Source organism: Herpailurus yagouaroundi, unplaced genomic scaffold (assembly GCF_014898765.1).
Source record: "Herpailurus yagouaroundi ecotype Mexico unplaced genomic scaffold, PumYag 190, whole genome shotgun sequence".
Classification (NCBI taxonomy): Eukaryota; Metazoa; Chordata; class Mammalia; order Carnivora; family Felidae; genus Herpailurus; species Herpailurus yagouaroundi.
The window spans coordinates 7,414,882-7,434,735 of record NW_024412421.1 but is presented as its reverse complement, the minus strand read 5'-3'; the positions used below and the strand labels follow the sequence as shown (position 1 = coordinate 7,434,735).

Sequence of the window (19,854 nt, the reverse complement as noted above, 5' to 3'; positions counted from 1 at the left end):
TCTTTCCAGATGACATGATGCTCTAGGTGGAAAACCCGAAAGATTTCACCAAAAAACTGCTAGAACTGATACATCAATTCAGCAAAGTCGCAGGATATAAAATCAATGCACAGAAATCGGTTGCATTTGTATACACCAATAATGAAGCAGCAGAAAGAGAAATCAAGGAATAGATCCCATTTACAATTGTACCAAAAACCATAAAATACCTAGGAATAAACCTAACCAAAGAGGTGAAAGATCTACACACTGAAAACTACCGAAAGCTTGTGGAAAAACTGAAGACACAGAGAAATGCAAAAACATTACATGCTCATGGATTGGAAGAACAAATATTGTTAAAATGTTGATGCTACCCAAAGCAATCTACACATTCAATGCAATCCCCATCAAAATAATATTAGCATTCTTCACAGAGCTAGAACAAACAATTCTAAAATTTTTATGGAACCAGAAAAGACCCAAATAGTCAAAGCAATGTCGAAAAAGAAACCCAAAGCTGGAGGCATCACAATTCTAGACTTCCAGCTGTATTACAAAGCTGTAATCATCAAGACAGTATGGTACAGGCACAAAAAAACAGACACATCGATTAATGGAACAGAACAGAGAACCCAGAAATGGACCCACAAATGTATGGCCAACTAATCTTCAACAAAGCAGTAAAGACTATCCAATGGAAAAAAGAAAATCTCTTCAGCAAATGGTGCTGGGAAAATTAAACAGTGACATGCAGAAGAATGAACCTGGACCACTTTCTTACACCATACACAAAAATAAACTCAAAATGGATAAAAGACCTAAATGTGAGACAGGAAAGCACCAAAATCCTAGAGGAGAAAACAGGCAACAACCTCTTTGACCTTGGCCACAAGTTATTAAACAGGTCTTCAGAGGCAAGGAAAACAAAAGCAAAAATGAACTACTGGTATCTCAAGACAAAAAGCGCAGGAAACAATCAACAAAATTAAAAGGCAGCCTAGAGAATGGAAGAAGACATTTGCAAACAACATATCAGATAAAGGGTTAATATCCAAAATCTATAAAGAACTTCTCAAACTCAATACCCAAAAAACAAATAATCCAGTGAAGAAATGGGCAAAAGACATGAATAGACACTTTTCCAAAGAAGACATCCAGATGGCTAACAGACACATGAAAAAATGCTCAACATCACTCATTATCAAATGAAAACCACAATGAGATACCACCTGACACCTGTCAGAATGGCTAAAATTAACAGCTCTGGAAAGAACAGATGTTGGCAAGGATGCAGAGAAAGGTGGAACGCTTAAGCATCGTTGGTGGGAATGCAAACTGGTACAGCCACTCTGGAAAACAGTATGGAGGTTCCTCAAAAAATTAAAAATAGGGGCGCCTGGGTGGCGCAGTCGGTTAAGCGTCCGACTTCAGCCAGGTCACGATCTTGCGGTCCGTGAGTTCGAGCCCCGCGTCGGGCTCTGGGCTGATGGCTCAGAGCCTGGAGCCTGTTTCCGATTCTGTGTCTCCCTCTCTCTCTGCCCCTCGCCCGTTCATGCTCTGTCTCTCTCTATCCCAAAAATAAATAAACGTTGAAAAAAAAAAATTTAAAAAAAAAATTAAAAATAGAGCTACCCTATGACTCAGCAATTGCACTACTAAGTATTTATCCAAAGGACAGAAAAATGCTGATTCAAAGGAGCACATGTACCCCAATATTTATAGCAGCACTATCAACATTAGCCAAATTATGGAAAGAATCCAAATGTCCACCAACTGATGAATGGGCAAAGATGTGGTATACAGGCATAGATGTAGATATGGATATATAGATATATAGACATATAGATATACGTATATATAAACAATGGAATATTACTTGGCAATCAAAAAGAATGCAATCTTGCCATTTGCAACAACGTGGATGGAACCAGAAAGTATTATGCTAAGTGAAATACATCAGTCAGAGAAAGACAAATACCTTATGATTTCACTCATGTGTAATTTAAAAAACAAAACAGATTGGGGCACCTGGTGGTTCAGTCGGTTGGGCATCCAACTTCGGCTCAGGTCATGATCTCACAGTTCGTGGGTTCGAGCCCCGTGTTGGGCTCTGTGCTGACAGCTCAGAGCCTGGAGCCTGCTTCGGATTCTGTGTCTCCCTCTCTCTCTCTGTCCCTCCCCCACTCATGCTCTGCCTCTCTCTCTCAAAAATAAATAAACATTAAAAAAAAGTATTTAAACAAAATAGATGAAGATAGGGGAAGGGAAAGAAAAATAAGATAAAAACAGATAGAAGGGAACGCCTGGGTGGCTCAGTCAGTCAAGCATCTGATTTCGGCTTAGGTCACGATCTCACGGTTTGTGAGTTCGAGATATGCTATGTGGTAACTAACTTGGATTTAAGTAAAATTTTAAAAAATAATAGTAAAGCAGTTAATTTAGCTATTATAGGGGGAAAAAAACAAAAAGAGTACACTTATCATGATGAGCAGTGAGTAATGTATAAAACTGTTGAATCACTATTCTGTACACCTGAAATGAATACAACATTGCATTAACTGGAATATACATATATAAAAAAAAAGAACAGTTCTAATATTTCTGGACAACTTCAAAAGGAGTCTCAGGTGTCTTATAAGGATACACCCTTAGACAGATCTTAGGAAGGAATTCCGTGACCCCAAGACCAGGTTAAATAGATCTTCCTGAGGAAGGAATTCCAAAACCTCCATAGCACAATAGATCCTCCTTGCTACCATGTCCTGCTCCCATGATAAAACACAGCACTCCACTGTTGGTACCTGTTTAATTATTACCTTTCATGGAAAAGCGGCCGGTTCCATTGGACCAAATCTGCCATATTTCCTCATGTGCCCCCAAAGTACCAAATCTGGTACTTAACTAGATTCCTCATCTGAACCACAAACACAGAAAATGGTTTGAATGACTATTTTCTTAATTCCTCCAAAGGTGGTACACACTTTATACCATTTGAGAGGCATAGGACAGAAGTTAGTGGAACCCCAGTTGAGAAAAATCTGTCCAATTAGCTGACCTAAGTTTTTACCGTATGACTATTCTGAATATAGGCTAAAATAGCTATGGGGATCAGACAGGTGGAAATGATGATGCCAATGACATGATGGTGGTAACAACAACATCTACTTTGAAAACATGCTAGAATGTTCCAGGTGCTTAACATATATCACACTTAATTCTCATCATGACCGTAACTATCACCACAATTTTATTGCTAATGGGCAAAGCGGGAGTGTAGCAAAATGGAAAATCCATTTCCCATCTAAAGGGGGAGCCAATATTCAGCTGTAGTCACTACAGTGCGGGCCAGGTGTTGCCAGATAGTCTAGCTTTCAGGAGAGCCAGACATCCAGATTTTTATCTCAATTTTGTATTAGAAAATAACTCAGAAACTTTCAAACACAGTTTGGGCCAAGTAAAACACATCTACAGGCAGGATGAATACGTGAGTTGTAAATGTGTGAACTCGAATGGCCCCTACCTTTCCGCAAAAACATACGTGCCAAAAATGCATAATCTGAATCTCATTAGGAAATATCAAATAAGAATCCTGAGATAGTGTACAAAACAAATATCCTGTAGTCATCACAAATGTCAACAACGCCTTCCTCATCACAAATGTCAATTGTCATGAAAGAAAAAGAAAAGCATAAGGAACCAAATTAAGGAGACCAGATTAAAGGAGGTTAAAAGAAACCAGATGCATGACAATGAAAAGTAGTGTGTGCTCCTGGATTGGAACCTGGGCCAGGAAAAAAAATGCTAGAAAAGAAATTATTAGGACAATTCACAAAATTTGCATATGGACTTTGGATTAAATGGAGTATTTTATCAATGTTAACTTTCCTGAACTTGACAATTCACTATGTTTCTATGTAAGAGAATGTCCTTGTTCTTAGTAAATAGATGCTGAAGTATTCAGAGGTAAAGAAGATTGAGGTTTTCCAACTTCCTCTGTAATGGTTCATTAAAAAAAATAGTAATAGTGGTTCCTGTGTGTCTATATAGACACACAGGGTGAGAGAAAGTGAAAAAGCAAATGTGGCAAGACGTTAACAACCCGTGAATCCGGACGACAGGCCTAGCAGAGCTCTTTGTTCTCTCGCAGCTCTTCTATAAATTTTAAATCGTTGTAAAATAATAAATTATGTCATCTGAAAAAAAAAAAAACAGAAGCATGGGGGCAGCTCTGCATTAGCAGAGGGCTCTCTGGACAACGAAACTCATTTGAGGCCATACCTACTGTGTCCCTGGCACAGTGACCAAACCTAATCACACTGGACCCTCACGGCACCCACAAAGGCAGCCATTCTTTTCTTTCCTTTTTTTTTTTTTTAAATTTACATCCAAGTTAGTTAGCATATAGTGCAATAATCATTTCAGGGGTAGAATTAGTGATTCATAATTTACACATAACACCCCGTGCTCATCCCGACAAGCGTCCTCCTTAATGCCCCTTGCCCATTTAGCCCATCCCCCACCCATACCCCCTCCAGCAGCCCTTAGTTTGTTCTCCGTATTTCAGCCTCTTATTGTTTGTCCCCCTCCCTGTTTTTATATTATTTTTGCTTCCCTTCCTTTATGTTCATCTGCTCTCTATCTTAAATTCCACATTTGAGTGAAGTCATATGATATTTGTCTTTCTCTGACTAATTTCACTTAGCATAATACACTCTAGCTCCATCCGTGTTGTTGCAAATGGCAAGATTTCATTCTTTTTGATTGCTGAGTAATACTCCATTGTGTATATATATACCACATCTTCTTTATCCATTCATCCATCAGTGGACATTTGGGCTCTTTCCATACTTTGGCTATTGTCGATAGTGCTGCTAGAAACATTGGGGAGCCTGTGTCCCTTCAAAATAGCACACCTGCATCCTCTGGATAAATACCTAGTAGTGCAATTGCTGGGTCGTAGGGTAGTTCTATTTTTAATTTTTTGAGGAACCTCCATAGTATTTTCCAGAGTGGCTGCTTGCAGCTTGCACTGCAAAGATTAGCAGTGCAAAATCTTTCTCCGCATCCTCGCCAACATTTGTTGTTGCCTGAGTTGTTAATTTTAGCCATTCTGACATGTGTGAGGTGGTATCTCCTTGTGGTTTGGATTTCTATTTCCCTGATGATGAGTGATGCTGTGCATTTTTTCATGTGTCTGTTAGCCATTTGGACAGAAGCAACCATTCTTGACTCCATTTTTCTGTCAGGAGAAACTGAAGCACATGCCAACCCTCCCTCCCAACAGCAAGGAAATTTTAAAGGCCGTGGTTCCAACTCAGACTATCAAATACTAATCCGGACCATACCACTGTATGTCTTACGAGAAAAACGCATGAATATACCTTGCTGTTCTCTTACCCTTGAACATAGATTAAATAAATGTTATCATGAAAAGCTAGATAACATTTGTCCAGCCTTTTTATTCACCCTCCAAACTTGGAAACTGTATAAAAAAAGCCTGTATATAAGCAATCACAAGAAGAAAATACAATCTAAGCTATTTCAAAAAGAAAAACCAAAAGTAATTACCCATTATGGGGATGATAAAGTTTAATTTAAAAAGCAAACAAGAAATCTTTGTGACCTTGGGATAGGTAACGATTTCACCGATATGACACAAAAAGCATTAATCATAAAAAGCAATATCAATAAATTGGACCTTTATCAAAATTAAGTACTTTCGCTCCTCAAAAAACCATTAAGTAAACTAAAAGCCTGGAAAACAATGTTTACAATACATATCGCTGACAAAGAATTTATATCTAGAAAATATAAAGAGCTCCTAACACTTTATATTAAGAAGACAATCCAGCCAAAAAAAAAAAAAAAATGAGCTGAAGATTAGAACACTTCACAAAAACAAATATCTACATAGTCAGTAAACACATGAGAAGCTCTGCATCGTCAGACGTTTGGGAAATGAAAATCAAAACCACAATGAGATGCCGCTGCACACTAAGATAGCTATAATCTAAACGACAGTAACAGGAGGTGACAAGTATGTGAAGAAATTGGAACCCTCAAGCATCGCTAGTGCAAACATAAAACGGTGTGTCCATATTGGAAAACAATGTCTTAGCCCATTCAGGCTGCTGTAACAAAATACCACAGACTGGATGGCTTATGAACAGCAGAAATGGACCGTCCCAAAGGCTGGAAGTCCAAGATCTACATACCAGCATGGTCAGGTTCTAGTGAGGACCTCCTTCTGGGTTGCAGACTCCAAATTTCTGGTTGTGTCCTAACACGGCAGAAGGGGTGAGGGGCTCTCTCAGGCCTCTCTTACAAGGGCATTAATCCCATTCTTAATCACCTCTGAAGGCCCTACCTCCTAATACCATTACCTTGGGGATTACGATCTCAACATAAAAATTGGGGAGGACTCCGAGATTCATACCAAAACAGTACAGCACTTTCTTAAAATGTTAAACATAGATTTACCATGGGACCAGCAATTCCACTCCTAGGCAGCTATCCAAGAGCTTAAAGGAAAATATATGTCCATATAAAAAAAGTAGTACATGTTCACAGCAGCATTTTTCATAATAGCCAAAATGTATAAATAACCCCAAATATCCATCAAATGGTGAACGGATTAAACAAAATGCAGTGTATTCATATACTTGAATATTACACTATTCGGCAACAAAAAGGAACAAAGTACGGATACGTGCTACAACACGGATGAACCGCTCAAAACATCGTGTTGAGTGAAAGAAACCAAACACAAAAGGCCACCTATTGCCTGATTCCATTCACAGGAAATCTCCAGAAAAGGCAAATCTTGAGAATAAATGATTAGCGGTTGCCTAGGGATCGGGGCGGGTGGAAATGGAGATTAACTACAAATGAATACACACCTTCTTTAAGGGATGATGAAAATGTTCTAAAATAAAATTATGTTGATTGTTGCGCAACTCTGTAAATACACTACAAATCACTGAATTGTCTGTCCACTTAAAATAGGTGAGTTTTGCCAGTACAAAAATTGTACCTCAATAGCTTTTTAGAAAAGATACTCAACCTCATTAGTCATCACTGAATGCTAATTAAAGCCACCATGAGATACCACTACACATCCATTAGAATGGCTAAAATTTTAGAGACTGACAACACTAAGCATTGGGGAGGTCACAGAGCAACTAGAATTCTCGTACACGGCCGATGGAGATATAAAATGGTGTACTGGGTGTGTATAACATTCCCCAAAATGACATGTCCAATCTTAACCCATGGTAGTTGTCACTGTGACCTGCTCTGGGAAAGGGGTCTTTGTAGATGTAATTAAATGGAGGATCCTGAGATTAAGATCATCTTGGATTTAGGGTAGGCCCTAAATATAATGACTGGTGTCTTTACTAGAGAAAGGAGCGGGGGGAGATTTGACACACAGAAACACAGAGAAGGTGGCCAGGGGAACACAGAAGCCAAATAAAGTTAAGTTGCCCAAACCAAGAAATGCCAGGAATCACCAGAAGCTACAAGAGGCAAGGAAGGGTTCTCCCCTAGAGCCTCCAGAGGGACCATGACCTGTCAAAACCTTGCATCCAGACTTACCTTTAGAACTAAGAGAGAATAAATTTGTTTTAAGACACCAGGTTTGTGGTAACTTGTTCCAGCCGCACTAGAAAACTAACACAAATGGCAGAATCACTTTGGCAGTTTCTTAGAAGGCTAAACAGAGAACTCAACAATTGGAATTCTGAGTGTTTACCCAATAGAAAGAAAGACAAAGATTTATACAGGAATAGTCACAGCAGCATTTTTTACATAACAGCCCCACACCAGAAACAATTCAAATGTTCTTCAGCAACAGGTGAATGAATAAACAATATGTGGTAAATCCACACAGTAGACTATCACTCAGCAATAAAAAGGAATGAACTATTGATATACATGACAACATGAATAAGTCTCAAAAATCACTATGCTTAGTGAAAATAGACTCAAGAGTTCATACCGTATGTTTCCATTGGTATGAAATTCTAGAAAATATGGACTCATCTACAGCAAAAGAAAACATTATAAGTGGTTGCTTGGGAGCCAAGGTAGGGGAAGACACTGACTGCAAATCAGCAAGAGGAAATTTCTAGAAGGGACTGAACTGTTCTCTATGTCAACGATGATGGTGGTTTTGCAGGTGTATACACCTGTCAAACTCATCAAATTGTACATTATAAACGGGTGCAAATTATTGTACGTAAATTATGCCTCAATAAAGTTGATTAGAAAATGAGAAAGTAGGTCATGAGTAACTGAACATTTCCTATTTAAGATTTAAAACTCAACTGCCTATACTTTGTTCTAACCGATGATACTGGCATAAGCAAATTTTAAATAAATATCAAAGAACTTCTTTAAAGAAAACAGGAAGACAACTTGCTCTATCAATTCAACATGTTTCACCAGCAGAAAATGGAAAAAAGCTCTGAGTCCGATAGACCTGGTTCTGAGCCCTAGTTCCACATAGCAACCAAGTGGCCTTGGGCAAGTCATGATTTCCTTAAGCCTTGGTTTCCACATCTGTAAAATGTGGAAGACATGAATAACTATCTCACAGGCAACGGTTATGGTTTCAGTAGAGTAAAAGCTTCTTTGTGCACGGATTCTATCTTAGCTAAAGTCATAATCCCAGTGTCTAGCAAATAAATAATAGGTGCTCAATAAATCTTAACAGAATAGATGGATAACACAAATGTACAGCTAAAAGGTGAGAAAGACATCATACACAATGCCACTGGATGACATTTCTCTCTTCCTTTACACTGTTGCCGACTAATGCAAAAGAATCTTCCCTTCCCCTCCCTTTCCCCCCGTGGAACCCATCTTCAGTATTCTGTCCATATCACAGGCAGACCCTAGCATGGAAACTTCAGGTCCCCAGTGCAACCTGGTCATAACTCAGGTCATTATAGGGCAGATTTTATATTTTAAATCCATAGAAGTACTCCCTAAGACAAACTCACTTGTAGGATTCGAAATTCTACAAGAGCAAGAACTGTGTGTTATATTTATAATTGGTTCTCACTTCTAATATTTGCCTAATATAGAGTAAGCAACATAATAGCATGTGTAAAGGCTATGTAACCAGAGAGAGCAGAAAAGAGGGCCTTTTAAAAAGGCCAACGTGGCCGATGGGCGAAGAGTGGGCAGAATGTCATGTGGGATGTCCAGACCATCATAGGCCATGTGAAGTTCTGTCTCTCTCTTGAGAACAACAGGAAGTCATGGAAAACTTTTAAACAGGTGGTTGGCAGAGGAGGGAGGAAGGAAAGGGACATGATCAGATTTGCATTTTGAAAAGATCACACTCCATAGTGTGCAGAAGAGACTGGTTGTGTGGGAGAAAGGGGATGAGGGGACAAAGGAGTGTTAGTGTGTAGAGTGAGTGCAGACCAATAAGGAGCCTGATGCAACAATCCATTAAAGACATAATGGTAGCTTGGTCCAAGGTGGCAGAGATTGAAAAAATGGACCGGTTTACCGACGTATTTAAACAAATCAACAGGACTTGATTTGGGGAATGAGACAGAAAAACACTCCATTCTTCTGAAACTCAAGGCTTCGCCTGTAAAACAGGGCTGTTGATACTCCATCTGCATAATATCTATCTTGAAATCTGCTGCAGTGAGAATATGAAATATAAATTTTACGAACTTAACGCAGAAACTGACATGTAATAAATGCTTGTAATAAATGACAATAAATAAATGCATGTAATAAATGACAAAACAAAACGTCGCTATAGATGTTATTATTGCCATCCCATGGAACGGCAACTACCTGAGGCTGAACCCCAAAGGTAGAAAATAGGATTGTAGTTAGATTCATACCCGCTGTGCTGAAGACACAGAACAAAACAGGCAACCACTGAGACAACTGTTCCAAATAAATACATCTGGCCGCACAGATATTTCATCTGAACCAATCTCGTCCTCAGAAATCATTACCGAAGAGAACGCACAACTGTTACGATCACAGTCATCTGAGAGTCCGGTAAACTGAGGCACAGGGTAGCTACAAAGCTGACCAAGGAATGAAGTGCAGAAGCAGGAAAAGGAAATGGGTGTCGTGATTCTCATTGGTGAGCTGATCCAACAGGATGCTAGGCCTGCATCCTGAGCAGCACGAATGTAATATGCCCCAATGTCTCTGGTTCCCTTGCTGACAAGGCCTTGTCATCCCCTGGCTTAAGACCGTGCGTCCGTTCGCCAGGCAGCCAAGCCCTTCCGGTTCCCGGCCCCTAGCTATAAGTGCACCAAAGATCCCAGACTCTGGAGAAGCCCACATACCTTAGCTTCGCGCTCTCGTTCCTCGGCGGTCGGGGTCCGCTTCATGCTGCCGCTACAGCCGCCTTCGCCACTGCTAGCCGCGTAGATTCCTCGCTCTGGACCCCGCCTCCTGCATGTAGTTCTCTCGGCGTCCTGCTTCCGCCCAGCTCCATGCTCCTTCAGAGCCTCGAGAACTACCCTTCCCAGGATGCAAGGCGGCGACGCCCGAGAGAGCCTCGGGGTTTCGGGCAGGAGAATTTCCCAGGGCCGACAGCTACGCAGCGAGAGGGCGGGCGAGGGCCGGAGGAAAACTACATTTCCCAGGAGGCAACGGAGCCTGCCATGTTTTTCCCGTGCTCCTCACGGCCAGCAGCCCAGCACGCTGTCGGCGCTATAGCAACGGTAGCTAGCTGCGGGGAGACTGTGGCGGTGAGTACTCTGGGGGAGGTGAGGGGGACGGAGGTGGCCCCACCCTCTACCTACAGCACGGGTGGGGGTCCTGGGATCCGCTCTACGGCCTAGAGAAGGCCCTAGAGTTCTGCTTGCGTGAAAAGCAGCCCAGCACGAGACACCACATCCTCAGGCCTGAATCACAGCCCGCCCATTATCCCCACGCCCAGCACCGGTTTGAAATTTTACAGCCCAGCCTTAAACCAGGCTGATGAGAGTTGATGCTGCCTGCCGTGCCTTTCCAAGTCCTCCTTCATATAGAAGGGCACATAACCACAATTCGCTCCTTAACCTTGGGTTAAGAGTTGGTTGGTAGCCCCTTTAGCCTCTTAAATGGCCTATTGTTGGCTTAATGATTTATAATTACTTGTTTATGGTTTGATTACCCCATAGCCTGTTAACTACAGACAGGCGGGGATTTTGTTTACCATTTTAGTCTCAAAGCCAGGTTTTCATTTAAACATTCAGTAAATATTAATGTCGGTCTTGGATCAGTGCCTTGCATCAGGCCCTGTTCCCTACAGCTGTGAACAGGACTGATACCCGTCTCAAGATGCTTCTGCTTTACATACTAGGTGACAAACTGGTAGTCAACTAGTAAACAAATAAGACGATTTTAGGTAGAGATGACTGCTACAACAGAAATACACAGTGATGAAACGGGAGGGAAAGTAACCATAGGATGATCAGGGAAGACATCTCTGAGGAAGTGGCATTTGAGCTGAGCCCCAGAGAATGAGGAGCCAGCTAATGCAAAGGCTTTGAGCAAGGCGAAGGGGACCCTGGATTTGAGGAACCTAATGTAGGAGTGTGATTGGTCATGGTGAGCGAGGAGGGATGACATGAGATGGTATGGAGAGGTGTTACAGCGTGGTGCAGGATTTCTCAGCCTCGGCATTGTTAACTTGTGGGGCCAGGTAATTAATTCTTTGCTGTGGTTCCCGTGTACTGTAGGATGTTTCACATCATCTCTGGCCTCTGGATGCCAGTAACACTGCCCTCCACCTTCCCAACCATGACAAAAATGTGACCAGACGCCTACTTCTTAGGTGTGTGACCTTAGGCAAGCTCCCTAGGATGTGTCCAGGTTTTTTCATTTGTAAAGTAAGAACCATTTGTGTAACAACCTCACAGGGATATTGTGAGATAATTGATTAATTCCTAATCAGAGCACTCAGAAGAGTGTCTGGCACATTTTAGTAAGCATTCAGTAAGTAAACGTTAACTATCATCATCGTCGTGATCACGAAAGCTACCATAACTCTGTCATGGCAACGTTACCGTTTTCACAAGTGTCCTATGTTTAAACTGTTGATGATTTGCTTCCTAAAATCGACCTTTTCTGTAGTAGTGTTTCCAGAAGTAGGAGATGATCTCTCAGGTCTATGTCTGTTAATTGTGTCACGACTGAATGCAGTGGTTCTCAGCCTTCTGTAAGTTACAGTAAAAGTTATAAGCCCTTTCCCTAAAAGATAGTGTGCATATACAAATATGCATACAAGATTTGATAAACCATCTCTTGGGTCCCCAGACCCTAAAGCTCCATGGATTCCCTTCATTCAACAAGTATTTAGCAAATGCCTGCTATGTGCCAAGCTCTGTGCTAGCCTCTGAGAGTACAGGACAGAGGTGCACAGGACAAATTTGGTACTCTCTTGGACTTTACATTCTAGGCCCGCCGTTCTAGAGATTGAGAACCTCTGCCTTAGGGCATCTCACTGGTAGTTTGCATTTGGCTTTCGAGGTAATTTGAAATGAAAATACGAAATCTTTCTTTTTCCGCATACTAGACATTGCACAGACCGTTTACATCCACATACAAAACTGAGTTACTGTGGGGCATCTCTGTGAACAATAGAAACTGTAAAGATGCCAGAATTAACTGGACAGCTTGTATGTTGAGGTAGGAAGCCCTGGGACTAGGCCTCGTGGCGACAGAGACAGGACAGAACAAAAACTCAGTGGGCGAATTTATGAAGCATCTTTTTGCAAAACTTGGACCTACCCACTCATTTGCGCACCAAACTGGAAATTAATATTCAAGTAGTATTGACCTCCCAGGCAAATGTGCTCACTGCTATTAATTTACCATCTCACCCTTAGAATAACTCTGTAAGATCGGTATTATTTTCTCCATTTTTGAAGTTAAGGAACTGAGGCACCTGGCTGGCTCAGTTGTCGGTAGAGCATGTGACTTCTGATCTCCAGGTCATGAGTTTGAGCCCTATGCTGGGGGTAGAGTTTACTTGTATACATACATATATACTATGTAAGGGTGTGTGTGTGTGTGTGTGTGTGTGTGTGTGTGTAAAACAAAGTAAGATGACCTTTTAAGAAATACTGAGATTAAGGAACCGAAACTCAGACTAGGTGACTTCACCAGCTAGTAAATAATAGAACAACCATTTGAATCAAGTTTCTGACTGGTTTTTTTCAAGGTACCTGCTTGCTTTGGGGGGCACAAAAGGGAAAGGGGGATGGAGAGGAAAGTATTTCTTAAATTAGGGGGGAGTTTTTTTTGTTTCAGACAGAGAAATAAGAAGAGAGAAGGAAGAATGATAATCTTACCTCATTTCCTAAGCAAACTATAGGAAATACACTGTTGAAAGGAACACTGTCTCCATGATTGAACGTAGTATTACTTTTAAAATGAAGCTTTCATCTTCTTCAAGCAGCACATGTGAGCATTAAGAAGTCCATTAAAGTCATAGTGCCTTATTTATTTTATTTGGTTCATTCCATTGCATAATGTTGTATGTTGAGAAGACTTTATTTGAATTTTCTTTTCTCCGCAGACAGGCCATGTCTGGTCCAACTGATGAGACGGCAGGAGACCTGCCTGTGAAAGATACAGGTCTAAACCTCTCTGGAATGGGAGGGTTACAAGGTACGGCCAGCTGTTATTTATTATCGTTATGAACTTTGATCAGTAACTTCTTTTCTGTTAATTTAAAGTATTTCTGATATCCTCACCAATGAAGCCGTTTAAGTAACTATATAGCTCTTGATTGGACTAAACAGGCACATGGAGAGTTTAGAACAACATATGGTATTTTATTGCATGCATCAATTATCAACAGCTCATAGAAACTGTAAAATCCCCCTCTGTTCTGATAAAGAATTGTTATAAATCATCTTTTTAAAATTCCACACATCAGTAGGAACTACGCAGAGAGTATCAAGCCTCCAAACCAAATTGCCTGGTTTAAATCACATTCACCATTGAAATGTTTCTTTATGTTGAAATTTTATATGGCAGGAAATGCCATATTTAAAAATTTTTGCCTTTCAAGTAGAGTACCTCAAAATGGTTTGTTTATCCAAGCGATATTGACTTTGTTTTATCAAATTAATATACATTAAAGGTTTTCCTTATCCTTTTATCACTTAGTGGTTGCTATAGAGCTCAAGAAGCACTTTAAAATTGAAAAAGTAAAATAACTGCTTTGAGGAACAATTGAGAGTGTAGAGCTATGTTTTTGTGTATACAGCATGTCATGCCAGTGCATTTGTCATTGAGATGGCTGGGATGTAAAATACTCTCCACTAAGGTGTCTTCATACACCTGTCCGTTAGAACAGTTCAAGTGGCCACCTTGAACTACCACAGAAAGGTGGTCAGTATGCTTTTTATTGAAAAAGATACGTCCAAGTCTACAGATTCTATTTTTTAAAATGAAAAGTATGTATAAGCTTTGTTTTAGGTCTTTGGTAGAGTACCAAGTATTCAAATACCAATAAATTTTAATTGTGCAAAGCTATTTATTGGAATTTGCTACTTTAAGTTCAATTCTTGCCCTCAGGAACACACCTAGGGGCTTTAATCTTTGTCCATTTGTTCTTTGTTTCTTTTGGATGATTGATGAAAATTAGCCAATGATATGGAAAATACCAAATTTAAGCATATATTAAAAAAATACATATACATGCTGAAAGATATAAAAGTTCTTTTAAAATATGTAAAATAGCTTATAAATTTGTAAAGGTTGGTTGATTTCGTTGTGTGGACTTGCAAATTTTACAGTTTATGTTCTGTAACCCAAAACACATACATAGCTCTGAAATATATCCTGTGTTCACCAAATTATTGTTACAACTCTTTTGTAAAAAACAAACAAACAAAAAAAACCTTTCAGATACTTTGACTTTTAATTTGTTTTTTTCAACATTGAGCATATAAATTGAAAATCTTATTCGATCAGAATTCTCTTACAGTCTTAAAGAATGGTCATTTCAATATCGTTTGAATGGATATTATTATTGCTGAAATCCTTAAGATTGCATATAAACTGTAATAGCAAAGATTTTTATTCTCCCCTCTGCTTGGTGACGTAAACAATGTTATAACATTTTCTACAACAATCTTAATTATATGTCAGAAAGGAACAAAGATGAGTGCATCAGAGATTATATTAATATCAACTGTTACCATTTTTAGAGACTATGTTAAGTAATCCCACTGTTAATTACCTTGGCATTTTTACAGAAACTTCAACAACACGGACAATGAAGTCTCGCCAGGCAGTGTCACGTATCAGTCGTGAGGAACTGGAAGACAGATTTTTGCGTTTGCATGATGAGAACATTTTACTTAAACAGCATGCCCACAAGCAAGAGGATAAAATTAAAAGGTTATGATAAAAAGCTTTTAGCTTTTTTTCCTGACTCTGTAAAGTTTGGAGGATATGCTGTTTTATAAACTTAATTGAAAACTCCACCTGGAATCTTTTTTGGAACAAGGCAGGTTGTAAATAAATACAATTTTTAAAAATGGAAAATCTTACAAAATAGAATAATAAACCAAAAAGATTATGAGTGTTTATTATGTCTGAAGTTGCTATTTGAAAGCAAGAGCTAATAACTAAGAGTACAAGTGTATCATATCTATAAATAACTTCTGGTTTAATATTTATAGTTTAATAAGCAAATGGCCAAAGCATCTGTTTTTTAAATGTCTTGGTTTTAAAATGAAAGTTTGAAAAAGTAATTAGCTATTCTAACTTGTTAGGATACACGTTCCCTTAAGATTGGGGGTTTACTAATGAAAACCTCACTTCAATGTCTGGAACATATTTAACTTTGCTTGGATTAGTCTAGAACCTATATTTCAAAGAGTCCTTACTGTTCCTAAAGACACATTGTCACTTGATTTGTGTGCAAGAAATTTTTGCAGGGGTAACTTCTTAAGAGTAGACTTTCTTTCATTCTTTCTTGTTCACAAACACCATTACTATCTTTGGAATGTATGTCCTTAAAAACAAAGAAGTACATTCCCATTTGTAAACTTGCACAGGCCTGTATTCATATTCATGTTCTAGGCTAAATGGAAAGGTGGGACAGCCATGGAAGAAAGATGATGGTATGGGGTGGGGGGTGGGGGGGAGGTCTTTTCTGAGTAGAATTTATCCTGCTAAGAATTTATCTGTACTCTGTGGGCTTTGTTTTCATGACTCACTGACCTGCTGGGTGGGGGGCTTTTGAGTTCATTTTTGAGTCCTGATAACATGGTTTTTCAAGACCTGTGATTCGCTTACCTGATTCCTTTTCTGGCCAGTAACACACACATGTCCTGTCAGAATGAGGAATGCAGTCTATGACCACAGAACCATTTTTTTTCCTTTGTAAGCCTAATTGGCCAGTTAAATAATTGAATTCACAACCTTGACCTCATTAGTAATCTGTCCTAGCCAGAAAATATAAAACAACCTAATAACGAGCCATGTAGTTTAATAGAAAAAGGACTCGGCTAGGAATCAAGTTGTATACATGGGTTCTATTATTTCTCTGCCACTAGCCTATGGTATTAGGCTGAAGCCATTTAAGCTCTTGGGATTTTATTTTATATAGCCCTGAGAGTAGTGAACCAAGGACCACTATGACCCAAAGCTCTAAATCCTTTCTGAATTTTATGCCACTGACACTACCTACAAACATGTGTAAAACTGCTTTCATTTATTTTTTTAAGATTTTATTTTTGAGTAATCTCTACACCCAACATGGGGCTCGAACTTACAACCCCAAGATCGGGAGTCACATGCTTTACCGATTGAGCCAGCCGGGCGGTCCAGAACTGCTTTTAAATTTATCCTTAAGATGGAATTAGTATCACGTTGGTATAAATGTAGATTTGATAAACTACCTTTTTAAATAAGTACTCAAACTTTACCAGATCACTTATGATTCTTTAATGTTAGAAAATAATCACCCGAAACAAATGAAAATTATTGCTATTCCTGTACAAACATGCGATCTTAGGTTTCTTGACAAAAAGTTTATTTGTACATCCCTGAAGGAATTTAAAGCCGCTCTATTGATGTGCTTTGCTTTCCTTCAAAATTTGGGTCATTTGTTATTCTCCACATGTTGACTGACTTTTTATATTAAACCTGTGTCCTTTGGATATAATCTCTATCTCTGTGAAAGTCTCTTGGTAACAAAAGATTCAGATATTTAGCTCGACATCTCAGTTGGATGGCTACCATATTTCTGTGGCTAAGCCACTGGGCGGTGGCTCTGTTGGGCTTATGATACCTGCCCCAATTTCCCAATGATATATCATTCTCTGGATTAGGTGGAAAAGGAACTAATCCATTGATTATTTTACTAGAGTGTTTGTGGTACTCTTGGATCTTGGTTTTTATTATCCTATATCCCTTATAAAGCATGTTTAATGGATTTGCCTCAAGGGAAAGAGAAAACAATCTTAACTGATTATGTTATGCATAGCTCTCCCTGATGCCACATGCTGTAGGCCGGGTAGTCAGAAGTGTAGATAGACCTGTATTACTACCGCTCTTACAGAGGACTCTGCTCAGGGCAAAAAAAGGTTGTTCTATGACATCCCAAAGCTATTAAGGATTTTTTTATTTCACTTTTGTTCTCTTAAGTAAAAGCTTCTGTCCATAACCATGGTAAAATAAAGCAAACCCCATTTAAAGAAAAATGAAGTGAGTTTTTATTTTCAATCTCCGTCTGGCTCTTTATAAAAATAGATTCACTATAAACCAGAATCAGCTATTGAAGATGTGCGACCAATTTTGTAAAGTCTTGAACTTGTGTCTCTCATCAAAGCCACCTTTTCTTTCTTGTCCTGCCAACATTTTTCCACTCACTGTCAGGCATGTTTTCCGTACGTGTATATTACATCACCCCCATGTGCCCTTTCTGTCTTTTGTTCTGTCTAACCAGTTTTTATCAAAACTTAAAAGAATGAAAGGTATAAACTCCTGAGATGTCAAAAGCACAACTTATGTCGAAATTTAAAGGTAGCATTAAAATAACGCCTCTTGCATCTGATTACTTTCTGCCATCAAACACGAGGATTTCTTGTCCGAAGCAGCATTTAGTGGCACATTTTGGTTCCTCTGAATTTTTCATTGGGCTTTTTATAAATGTGTACCTGTGCATTCTAACCTTCTTGTATTTGTAGTATGTCTTAATTCTAGAGAAACTGAAAACAGTCTGCCTAAAACTTAGCAGTGCTGCAGTCTTAACACTTTTCAAAACTGTAACTTACTGTGGCTTGCATATTATAACCCACCACATCCACAATCTGTAGCTACATTTAAGTGCATACAGCATTCCTACATAAGGTCATGCGTTAAAAATTGCATTTGAGGAACATATGGAGTAAATATGTGTCCTCTCTTTACTAACCTTAAATGATAAGCCTTAGGAAACTGTTATTTGTCAGTGCTATAAAGCAGATTGTTGCCCAGTGGTTTCAATTATCATCAAAGGATTCTTCACAGGCAGTAATAGTTACATCAAAACCTGAAATTTATTATTCAGGTTCTGCACTGAAGTCCTCACAGTGATTATGTTCCTTTCAACAGAATGCATTTTATGCTGACTTCTCACATTCCTTTTCATCTTTTTATTATTTCCCTAGAATGGCCACCAAGTTAATACGGCTAGTTAATGACAAGAAAAGATATGAGCGGGGTGGTGGCGGCCCCAAGCGGCTGGGACGAGATGTGGAAATGGAAGAAATGATTGAGCGGCTGCAAGAGAAAGTGCATGAGCTTGAAAGACAGAATGAAGTCCTCAAAAACAGACTCATTTCAACCAAACAGCAACTTCAAATCCAGGGTTACAGGCAAACACCGTACAATTACGTGCAATCTCGTGTTAACACGGGGCGTAGAAAAGTGAATGAAAATGCAGGCTCACAGGAATGCCCCAGGAAAGGTAAAGTAAGCTTATATTGACTTATATTAGATCCTAAATGTAACTCTTTTAATAGGTTATTTTACACACACACAGAGTTTTATTTCCATATTTTTGATGGTTTTGAGTAACTTTAGAAAGAAAAATGTTTTTGACTTGCTTTTTGATAAAATGTTAATATTAACATGAAGATCCTTTTATTCAAGAATCCCTAGATCACACCCAAATATGTTAGGTAACACCTTGAACGTAACTCTTTATCCTGATACGGGAGATACATGTGCAACCATAAAATAGAAGTTTAGTTTGAGTTGGTTTTCTGTGTTGCAGACGGAAATCGCATTGACTCAGGCAAACGAGGAAACCAGCTAGTTTGCTTATTTATGATCGCACTTAATTTCTTTGTCAGAAGGCTGTTTATAAAATTTGCAGGATTGTTTAAATCCTTCATCGTATGGCAACAGCATGACAGTGCAATATGGGTATAACTAAGGGTTTCAAAAACTGGGTTCCTGCTCCTCTACTTACTGTCTGGTGACCTTGGACAAGTCATCTGATCATTCTGACCTTGATCTTTACATGTAGGATAAAAGGATTTAAGCAAGTGACCATAAAGGCCTCCTCTGTCTCCAAAAATGATCATAGGTCAATCACTTTCCTCATTTTGAAAATGAGTCCCGTAAAACATACCCAGGTTACAAAGCAATTCAATTGCATAGATGAAACTTAACATGAAAAGAACCTAAATACTTCTAATAAAAATCCCCAATTCTCTCCGCCCATGATGAACTTACTTATTTATGATGAAGTGAAAAATCAGTATGTATTTTAAGTAACATTTTTAAAATTTCATCAACTAGGGAAGGAAATAACATGATAGCTGTAATTGATCTTTGTTTGGAACATGCTTCACATCAAGACCAAACATTTTGAGGGACACAAAA

General features: G+C 39.1%; 2 protein-coding genes across 9 annotated transcripts in view; one reads left to right on the top strand and one right to left on the bottom strand.

The window, feature by feature from the left end:
* Nucleotides 1-10,628, bottom strand: part of FTO (FTO alpha-ketoglutarate dependent dioxygenase) — a 393,836-nt gene extending 383,208 nt beyond the window's left edge. For all 5 annotated transcript variants that reach the window (XR_005797684.1, XM_040498031.1, XM_040498032.1 and 2 more), the window contains exon 1: nt 10,314-10,628. Coding sequence is in view for 4 of the 5 variants with exons in the window: in XM_040498031.1 (XP_040353965.1) it covers nt 10,314-10,358 (45 nt within the window). In the remaining variant the exon portion in view is untranslated. The remainder of the gene's footprint in view (nt 1-10,313) is intronic.
* Nucleotides 10,617-19,854, top strand: part of RPGRIP1L (RPGRIP1 like) — a 93,165-nt gene continuing 83,927 nt past the window's right edge. For 3 of the 4 annotated variants that reach the window (XM_040498029.1, XM_040498030.1, XM_040498027.1), the window contains exons 1-4: nt 10,617-10,721; nt 13,538-13,629; nt 15,228-15,372; nt 18,633-18,931. In XM_040498029.1, the coding sequence (XP_040353963.1) occupies nt 13,545-13,629; nt 15,228-15,372; nt 18,633-18,931 (529 nt within the window). In that variant the 5' untranslated portion in view covers nt 10,617-10,721; nt 13,538-13,544. Of the gene's footprint in view, nt 10,722-13,276; nt 13,423-13,537; nt 13,630-15,227; nt 15,373-18,632; nt 18,932-19,854 lie in introns of those variants that run through there. The other variant, XM_040498028.1, reaches the window with a different exon arrangement.